Raw genomic sequence first — 11,502 nt, forward strand, 5'->3', positions numbered from 1 at the left:
TGATGAATTTTTGAACTTTCAATCATTGGAAGCATGTTTTCTTGTAATGGTAGGGGTTGGTATTAAATTGAACATTCTAGTCTATATTGTACATTATGTACATATAGATATTGGCAGTTAAGATAATGTATACAGTACATATGCTGACAAGAACCTGAATCAGCAATATCTCTCAATATAGGCTATATATATGAATCTAGATAATTGAACTTATATATTATTCTGCGGACTCTACTGAATCCGTATTCCATCCCATGCAATGCCTATCTAAAGTTGGTTTGGTTGTTTGTGCTTTACGAGCTAGTAACAGCTATGGACGGGTCAGGTTTTTGGCGATGGAGGAAAACCGGCGAAAAAACACCGACCTGCGGGTATTATCTGGCGACTTGCCTACGTAGGCCTGAAACCCGCGACTCAGTGGCGGAGGGCTAGTGATGGTAGATGATCAGACGCCTGCAATACTCGGCCACCACGGTCCGCCTACCTTTTTATCTATCGTTGCAATATATACCTACCTATCATAGAAATATATAGACCTATCACAACTAACAATATGTTAGGTCATAGTTAGCACGAATATTTAGGATATTTATATCATATATTCAATTTGGACATCATAATATCATTCATTCAGACGTATCACACCTTATATTATATCTTACCATACTGATATTCATCATATGAGACCATCTACTGAATATGTATTTTCTTGAATTCCTGTTTATGTTTCATATGAAGCTCTTCATACTGTACACCAGGGTATTTTCGAGGAAAAGACATTTTTAGTTATTTGTATAGAAATATAATACCGCGAATTTATCAGCGTAGTGTTCCCATTCTCTCTTGGGAAAGTTTGTACCTTTTCGTGTGCTGTGGTGGAGTTGTGGTATTTATCAATATACTTTATTGAGCATATCACATCTCCTTATACGCTGTTTTCAACCAAAAGTTAATTTGTGACGTTCGATCTTTTATCAAAAAACTCCTTATATAGTCTCTAAAATGAAATATTGTGAGTTACATACGTATGCGGCGTTTGAGCCCCTTTAGCGCCTAGCACATGTCAGGAGCTGCTATCAACAAGCTCCTAATTTCAACGGTATTGACGTATCATCATGAACCTTCCTATTCCCGTTTGCATTGACCTACCGTTTGAATATGTTAGACGAACCCGTTACCTCAGTTAAGTTAAATTATTGAAAGTAACATTTGTTTCGTCCAGTGGCATTTGCGTTTATCTTGATGCAATTCTATATACTGTAAAATGGATTTTTTGCGATATGGAAGGACTTTTCGCGTCAGTAAATTATTTGTAGATTATATAGGTTATATATATTGAATATAAAGATTTCAGAAACCATTGCCGAGGCGTAATTTTCCACACCAAGATCAGTTTAAAAAGTCCCACCGCGAACCTGTGCACAAGCGAGAAGTTCCATTTTCTAATTACCGTCTTATTATGGCGATTTACTTATTCATTTCTTGTTCCTTAATGACAATTACAACTGTATAGTGCCAGCGATTGATGTGTAGCTCATTATAAGTACCATCGTGTGCATTTCACTTGTTGTAAATGTACTAATTGTATATTTTTTCTCTCCGCTGGATTGAATCCAACAACGGTCTCATTAACGGCACAAATGCCTGCAAGGGAAATCTAACTATAGCAACTGTAACTGTATTACCATATACCGCAGTAATGATACCGGATATGGTTGAACCTGCTTTAAATATGTTTGGTTTTTCGAAACTGTTCATCATATTTACATCTACAAATGTTACTGTTGCTGTTTTGAATATGATGATATTTACACCGAATGTGTCCGCGATGAGGTTATCGAAGTCTCAGAGCGCTATCATCAACGACAAATTCCCTGTATTAGCTCAGTATTATGCGTTCTGAGTTACGATATTGTGTTTGGGCTGGGTTTATATGTATTTACGTCCTATTGTCAGCTTTGGTGATATAAGGACGTCTGGGTGATAACACATAAACGCTGTTGGAACTCTATAGTCTAGTAACTCTTGTGTTAGGCTATCATTCGATTTGTTAAGACCATAGATCAATTCCATAATTCCTTGCAAAAGATCAATGGATATACCGAGATTGTTCATAATAATCCATATTTAGAGATTTTTAGAGGGACATTTAAAGATGTTTTGCTTGTGTATTACAAATAAAATTATATATATGTTATTTCTTTTATCAAAACTCTTTTTTTATCTCTTTTACGATTCTACGTGTTGTTAGTTTGCTATATTTCCAAATACTGCCAAAACATGCGTCTTTGGATGACTGGGAACAGATTGTTCGTTTTCTTATTTTTCCTTAAATGTGATGATGACTTTGCAGCTACTCAAAACGATACTTCAACTAAGCACTACCTTTTCATTTTCCTGTGTTTCCTGAAACGTCTATCCAGTTAAGGGTTTGTTCTTAACTCTGTTTAAACAGCATGGACAAGACTACACTATAACATCTCAAAATGATGACTTATTCTCTTTTTTTTCTTTCATTAAAAGAAAATAATTTCTCGTCGTCTGTGTGGTATCACTTCTGGAATATGCATTTCTCTAGAATTCGAAATGGCATGATTTCACATCAACAAACGAAACGTTTCGAAGACAAGTTTGGCTATCCGTGTGTGGCTTGAATTTTGGAACATGCTTTGCTCTTGAATTAAAAAAAAGCATGACTTCTTATGCGCAAGCAAACAATTTGGATGATAGCTATATGTACGATATGAGTGTTGAAATCTCTATGACTTTCAAAAAGCATGATTTCTCATCAACAAACAAAACAGTTGGATGCGATCTGTTCATATGGCTTAAATATTCGAATCTGCATCGATCTAGAATTCGAACAGGCATGACTTTGCATTCCTAAACAGAATATTTGGATGACATCTTTAACTGTAGATCCGGTCAAATAGCGACCAACATCCAATCCTCGTGACGACAAGGAAATCACTACGTCAACTCCGTGATGACGACGATGAAGATGAAGATGTATCTAAATTCCCCTTGAATGCATCAAATGCTGCTGAATGGTGCAAAAACTGCAATTTGTTGAAGCTGATAATGCCACAACTGTACGCATTTAGAACTGAGGAAACGTTCCAGCCACCATATGATACACAACTCGTGAATGCCGCAGAAAGGATGTCACGTGAACTGATGACGTCAGATAATCTCGCAACAGATGACAATGAGGATATGCTCTTACCGGAGGAGGCCAGAGAACAAATTGACAACTTCCAAATTGACAAAAAATGCAGTCCAATGTCATCGTTTAGTAAAGCTTGTAAGACAAGTAAAAAGTCTCGTCAAAGACGACGACTACAACGGTATGTTAAATGCATTACTTTAAAGCATATTTCCTTCTGTAAGTCTTCTTCTTAAGACACGTATTGCCATTTTAAGAGTTAATATAAATTGTAAGCATTTCGATATAAAAGTCAGCTGTTGCCTAAATGTGATTTCATTCAACTGCTTTCATCGTGACGTCACAATTACGACCATGTCGGTCATAGCAATAGTCGATTATATAACAATGCTCAGAACAAACATATTAGCGGCATAGTGCACAAAACAATTATGTGATATTACGATCTGTACGCAATAGTGCCAGTATTGGTCTCTTCGGCCGGACGATCATTGGCGTAAATATTTTGTATACTTATATCACCTACGGGATAAGATAAATGCCGTGTTACTGTATAAAATTGATTCCCTTTCAAAAGAGAGCCATACCAGTCCTTTAAACAGCTTAAACACCTCCACCTCCGCACTCCTGAAAAATGACGGTACTCTGCCATACCCATGAAATTTATATATATATATGGTATTCAAGGGAATCCGTTATATCTCCTCTATTTATATCAATTAACAATACATATTACATGTTTATGCATTTAGTTTGTAAGCACAGTTAGTCTTAAACCGTGTCAGATACTGTTCTCTAGGAATATGTTGTAATTTAGGATGTAATGGAAGAGAGGTTCTGTTACATCACGCTTTACGTGTATTTTAAGTGGTGCAGTGGTAATATCATTATTGGGTTTTCTCTAGTAAATGAAAAAGCTTGGAAAAGAAGCTGAACACGTGGAAAACAGCTCTTTTACCGTGGTACTAGCTTACGCGTTACTATGCATTTATTTATTTTTCATTTTATATTTCCTTAATAGTAATAACTATTAGATAGATCAACGTAACACACACAACGTGTGATTGCCTCTCTAACATTTGGTACAGACAAGACCCTGCGGTGGAAGTGTGGTCGACGGCGACAGATTCCACTGAAAACATCACCCAAACAATATAGATGATAATACATATGTACATGGACAAAATGTGTATCCCTCTGTCAAAGCATTCACAGAATAAATTAAATATAACACGAACTGAAGAACATAGATTTCAATGCAAACATCAATCTGACTTATAAATACCTTAACATCGGCATGATGAAGCAGTCTATACTGTACTTTCATATTATACAATGTACATATATTGTTTACAGTAAAATACCATCAAACATGTATTTTTCCTTCAATTTTGCCACATCAATATTTGGTACTAGATAATAAGCCAAAAATTAATAGCATTGCATCATACGAAAGGGCAGGTGCGTAAACCCCTTAATGATGAATATAAATATTAAGAGTAGGACTGATGGCATGGATTTGTATATAGCCCATTCAGTCTAAGGCTTTTCCCACACGAAGTCAACCTATATCGTTAACAACTTTGCAAAAACATACAGTTTCAAAAAAGAGTTTCCAACGAGCTTTTGTTTGTTTGCTGGGATCCAGTGCCAATATATGTACCCTACTGTCGTTATTACCTAAAAGGCCTATATCAATAGCACAAGCCATATACAACTCAAGGACAAGTTTAGATATGAACTTTTCTTTTCCGAGAGAAGTTAACGTATTAAGCTTTATTCAATTTTATATGAAAATCACAACCAACATCACAGTTTTTTTCGAAATACAATTTCACTAATAACGAGAAAATGATAAACATTCAATACTTTTCTCAGAAAACCAGATGCACTTTTAATAAAATCGTAATAATCTCTAGGTAAACGGATTAAGGAGTGCCAACTAAGTGTTTTAAAATCAACTGAGTCGGTAATGAAAGCCATATAAAGACAACATTTTTACTGCAGCATGTGTCCGTTTTGTCCACATCAGTGATACATATTTCAGAATGGGTAGCAAGAACATAGCTTGAATTCCATGTCGATTTAAACTAATTTATCAATGGTTAATCGAGAAATTGATACTATTACAAAATATACTGTAAATCTAGAACTCTATGAAATCAGCAACGTCATAAACGCATGGACTATTGATTATGACGTAGTCACAGATTTCCCTAGGTAGCTGGAGCTTGATTTTGAATAATACATTCATATTACTACATTTGCTAGCAAAGTGAACAATATTTCCCAGGCGACCATCCGACCATAAATGTACCCTCTTCACATACCTATTAGCTTCGCCTTCGCTAGCCTTTGCTCTCAGCTATCATTTGGGAAATAATTCAATTGGGACCCATTTTCGTCTCGCTGGCTAATGTGTAAATTAGATTGGAGATATTCTAAATTTACCTAATTTTGTTTCTATCTTTCAACAATAATCATAGTTGAAGTATATCTGTTATTATAGCGAGAGTATAATGCAAGAAATGTGTAGGGAATTCGCTAGATTTCTTAGTAACGCTAATGGATGGACTAAGCATTGTGTCACTCCGTTCACAGTCACTGGCACATTGGTTCATAGTCAGCGAACAGTACACTGAAATGGCGTGTCACAAATAGTTCATATCAAACTGGGAATATTACCGCTTTTCTGTTTCCTAACAAAACTAAGAAACCTCTTTGGCTTTACACTATCAGTTACTTCTATATGGAACGAACGTCAGTTTAGTCTATTATTCCTTAGATTCATATTGCGAATTATTTATGCATAGTGACTCTTAATCGACGGAGCATTTTACGTACATATATATATATATCGATATGTGACGTCACAGTAAGTAGTATACGGTTAAATACCGATATAGATTATTTATCCTGTTGGGAATAGAATCAATCAAATTGTTAGAAGGGTAGGACAAAGTACTGTGTCATAGCAACGCCCACTGTATTCGATTTGGTGTGATAAATTCGTAATGGCATGTCAGTACAGTAAGATAACATATAGTAGTAAAAGAAGCACGGTAAATATATAAGTTTCAGAAAAGAATTAAGAACTGTAAATATGGATATTCCAACAGAAGCTTGAGATTGATTTGTGAAGATTGTAGTTTGATGGATTAAGGGTGACGTAGACAGAGAAATTTCAAACCGAGGGTAAGATTTTTGAAATTAGGTAGGAGGCTTTTTCCGAGTCACACATAAGTGATCACTTCATCACACAATAAATGATTGGTTATTCTTCTCCCACACATTCCTACCGTCAATGAAGTTTTAAAGTTGTATTGGTGACCCAAATGCACTGTGCCATCATCACGACCGCATACAATGTGTGACAAAAGTGATGACTCTACCCTGGTTACACTGCATAAAGTGATGACGCGATGGTGACGTTTTCAGAATAATAGCGCGTGTGCGTGTGAGCTGTCTTTTCCCCTCATTCGGTAAATGTAGGTTTATCTATTCCTAACAAATAGGGAAATGCACATGTGAATGAATTGATTTATTGCTGAAAAGTATTACTTCTTTTGTATTGTTTACAACAACACAAGGTGTACAGGACATGCTTTGATAAATGAATTCTCAACAGGACTGCTAAAAGGAAAACGTGATTTTAAAAGTGCAAAATAGAAGCAAACTAGATATTAAGCACGCGGACAAAAATAACAAGGCATGGATTTCTGCTCTTGTATAAGACATGCAAACTGTTTTACGCAAAGAAAGGCAAATATTTATTTTACAGTACTTTTGTCAGTTATTAAAATAGTTAAGAAATGTAATTAGGCACGTGTACATAATAGTAACACAGTAAGCATTTTAGAAAAACAAACAAAGATATATACAACTGTGTGGTAACATATTCCAATATCGTTGTAGTACACAAATCATATATAATGTACAAGTCTGTATTTCTCTTTAAAAACTGATCAGTCAAACAAAGCGCTTGTGTTTAAAAAATTTAGGACAACTTATCTTACATGAAAGCAAAAACAGAAAAAGTACCACAGATTTTTTATACTACGTGATCAGAGATAACACTAAAACAAGACCGGTAGGGCGCAATGCGTTTTTAAAGTTTGAAGATTCCAAATGTAAAAAGGAAATGTTGTAATTAATGGAAAGACGATAATTTCGTTAACTGACACCACTGTCGTTGGTGTGACTCGTCTTTAACAACTATGGACCCGAGACCCCGGTCAGAACAATACCCGTTATTTCCAAGGAATGGACAGTTACGAAGATATTAACAAGCCTAAATCGCATGGGCAAAAAAATGTTTCAACATATATCAATATGTCCTATATATTTCTTGACTCGAAAAAACGTAAATGATTTCGTATTATTAGTATATCTGATTATGACAATCACAAGTAACTAAATCATGGCATAAATAACATAATTCAATTCAAACAAATCAAACATTAATGAGAAAAGTGCAACATTAATAAAAAGTATATGTAAATTATATGTCTGGCATCCATACCAATTTCATTAATAAAAGAAAATACAACGTACATTAGGAGGCACGGTAGTCTAGTGGTAAGACGCCGGGCTCATGACTGAAGGGTTGCGGGTTCGAGTCACGGCACGGTGTTGTATCTTTGAGCAAGATATTTTACTCCGCTTGTTTCAGTCTACTCAACTGTAAATGAGTACGCGGTTGGGCAGCGTTAGAATTGTTGAATGCTAGCTGTGAGCGCCGAAATGGAAGTACCCGCTGTATGCTACCCAAGGAGTTGAGCAAGATATTGGCTGGTTGCAAAGGCCGTATAATCACGGACGATAATGTGTGAACCGCTTTGAGACGACCTACGAACTAGGTTGTGATAAAGCGGTGTATAAGAACCTCCAATTATTATTATTATCATTATCATTATTATACATTTTGCTGAACTTATTCCTAACATTATTGTAACAAAATTCGAGCGATATCAAAAACTTATTATTTTGACTCAGTTCACTTACGAGCTCTAGCATAATGCAGAAAAAACAACTCGAATAAAAGGCTGCATGTCTGTTACCAAATATCGGATTCATACCGAAGCAGAGCTCAATTCCTGAAACATAACTGGGTACTTGTAAGAAAGGATGTCAGCTACATGTGTATTTCAATTCGTAGCATATGTTATCACCACGCTGTATAACTAACGTGTATTATATGTATATGACTTACTAAAATGGTGTAGATCAAGACAAAATACCACGTTCCACTCAAACTAGTTCCTGTTTACAATGTGACAAACCCTTTTTGCCATGATTTAATTGAAACCAAATTGAATTAAAATCAATTGAATTCCCGCGGCAAACTATAACGGGGTTCGACTATTGTCATATATGTATTGGCCTTACAAAACTACGTTCAAAACAGAAATAGATTGCTTTCAATGTTTATATATAGATGATGATATTTAGGGCAAATGTCTGCTATATGTGTCGTTTGAACTTTTCAGAAGATTGTGAAATGAATAACTGGTGAAATGTGTACGAATTATTGATTTCACTCAATACGTCTAGTCTTTACTGGTTTCTCAAAACTAAAATAACAGTTTGGATTTCATAGCCAAAATTCTTTTTATCTTATACTGAATATGTTGAAAAACATGAAGAAAACACTTCAAAAAAGGATCTTTAATAATAAAAATGTATGCATATTATGCAGAAATGGAACAATAAATCAACTTTGAGTGTTGTAGTGTTCGAAATATCGACGGTCGTCATGTTAAATTTCGAAAGCATTTTGAATCTTTCGTATTCCAAGTTTCGTATTTGTTGTTACAAATGCGGAACCAACATAAAAGATCTCAATTTGTATAAGGGGTTAAACTGTGTACTTAATGATAACGTCACCAAATTATGTGTATATAATGATGATGTCATCTAATCATGTGTTTATAATGATGACGTCACCAAATCATGTGCATAATGTTAATGTCAACAAATCATTTATAAATAATAACGATGTCAACAAATCATGTGTATAAAATGATGATGTCATCTAATCATGTGTATAAAATGATTATGTCATAAAGTCATGTTTATATAATGATGATGTCACCAAATAAGGTGTATGTGTTGATGATGTAATCAAATCATGTTCACATTATGATGATGTCACCAAATGATATGTATATGTTGGTGATGTAACCAATTCTGGTGGCATATATATTGTCTTAAATGATTAAAGTCATCGTAATACATCTTATAATTTCTTGATCATCCAGAATAACGTAATAATATTTTTCAAAAGCACATTTGAATTGTCGCACTACCTAGTACATGCTACCGTTCGTTGTCTGCTCGAAAATGAAATCCTCACAGAAGGCAAAATGTGAGGACTGAAATATATATCAACAAGATATAAATAAGTATAACTATAGCTATATATATATCATGTTGAAATTCAGGAATAGAAATTCATAATCTCTCAAGGAAATGCGTACGAGAATAAATTTATTGTATTATTATTTCACAAATTTAAAAAAAATCAAAAAAATCAAATTATCAATTGTAATAAAACTAAAATTATAAAAATATTTATAACGCCCTTTTTATTTTTCAGGAAAACATTTAAAGGGAGTCCATGACAGCATCCAGCTGGTTGTATGACGTCACTGAATGGATTGCATTGTAAATATCAGGAAAGGCTTTATCTTATATATTTTTACACCATCTCTGCATCTCCTAGAGCGAGACACTTATTATACTTTATACTAATTAAAGACCCAATTATCTTTATCTGAGTAACTATTGTATGTGAGGAAATATGCGAAAATGAGGATGAGTTTTAATTTAATTTCATTGTGGATGTTGATTTAAATGCAGGGGAACCTCATTAATTCAGAAATCTTTGGCTAGGAATTCCCCTTTTCCGTGTACTTATATTCCGTTATTACACTACAATAAGCGAGTCACGTGACGGAATCTCGCATCATTTATCTTACCATTTCTCAGCAGCGCTGAGGAACGCGCACCTCATATGTGTCGCTAAAAGATTATGTTGTAAAGAGAGATAGCTTGGATCTATATCAATATTGACATTTTACATCTCATTCATTCAGAAATATAGAACTGTTTTCGGAAACGTGAGGTTCTAAGTTAAGGAGGTTCTTCTGTAACGATAGGTCTATTGCCTCGCTATAAACCTGATATCATGAGACATAACCACTTTATGTTCACAAGGCTTTAATAACCTCACTCTAATGAAAAGTGACGTGCGATTACAGACGTTTTCAATGCCAAGGCAACTGAGTGCAAAATATTTCCTGGAATAAGACGTGTTTGGCTCTATGTACATTGTTTACAGAATCCCCGGCATAATACTTTGCGAAGTGACATTGTGAGAACAGATGATATTTTTCACCTCTTGTTAACCTGTTCTTGAGAAGAAGATTTTTCGCCAAACGTTGACCATTAGTCCCAAACATTGCAGTTCCTGGGTTTTTTTTTATTTAAAGGGTGTCCCGTTAATTAGTCATCTGTAGAGTATTAGTGTACGGTTTTTACATGTTTGCTTAGTCAGTGCTTTGAGTTTGTATACCTACGTTTATATGTGATTTAAATTTTATATCTTAATTTTAAACATTTTACGGATCGCATTATGAGTGTGAATTAAAGATTATATACTATATATGTTATACCAATAAACACTTCTTTATTTTAATTGCGCATGTTCCCTAAAGATAAAGATCACAAAAGCTAGGTTTGTTTAAAGGTTTTTAAGCATAATATTAATATAACTAAAATAAGAATATTTATTAAAGAATGCTAATTGCTATTTTAAATTGAGAGGTTTTAACTTTAATTTACGTTTTTTTATACAAACATAGAATGGAAACGTTATTAAAGTTTTTCAGATGACATATTTTTTTTCAAAAATTAATTACATACAATGTACCTACAAAATGATCAATCTATTTCGTTTGCCTTTGTTTGATATGCTGGAATAAATATTGCTGTATTTTTCTCTGTATGTATTTGCATCATTCCTTCATTCCTGAATATCCTTTATTTGTTTTCTCATCCTTGATATTCTAGAACAGCTCATCATACTCCCGATCATCCTCAAAATTGCAGGGGTTACGCTAGCTAACTTTCTCTGCACTCCTGGATTATATCGTTAAAAATCGAAGGCACGCGGTAAGCCCTTTGAATTGCTTCAGGACTTACCATGCGACCAATCGTTAGGGTGATATCTGTCCTTTGACGATTACAGAGGAGCGAGCGATACCCGATATCAAAGCCGGTCAATTTTACCGTGAAGCTGCCGAGAGATTCACTTCATGACCATCAACGTATTA

The 11,502-nt window shown here is 34.6% G+C and overlaps 1 protein-coding gene across 1 annotated transcript in view; it reads left to right on the forward strand.

The window, feature by feature from the left end:
* The window catches only part of LOC110451724, a 38,981-nt gene extending 27,810 nt beyond the window's left edge, over window positions 1-11,171 (forward strand). Inside the window, exons 3-4 of the mRNA XM_021499875.1 lie at window positions 2,920-3,347; window positions 9,765-11,171. Of these exons, the coding sequence (XP_021355550.1) occupies window positions 2,920-3,347; window positions 9,765-9,789 (453 nt within the window). The 3' untranslated portion in view covers window positions 9,790-11,171. The remainder of the gene's footprint in view (window positions 1-2,919; window positions 3,348-9,764) is intronic.
* Window positions 11,172-11,502: the final 331 nt, after the last annotated feature.

Source organism: Mizuhopecten yessoensis, unplaced genomic scaffold, assembly GCF_002113885.1.
Source record: "Mizuhopecten yessoensis strain PY_sf001 unplaced genomic scaffold, ASM211388v2 scaffold6169, whole genome shotgun sequence".
Lineage (NCBI taxonomy): Eukaryota > Metazoa > Mollusca > Bivalvia > Pectinida > Pectinidae > Mizuhopecten > Mizuhopecten yessoensis.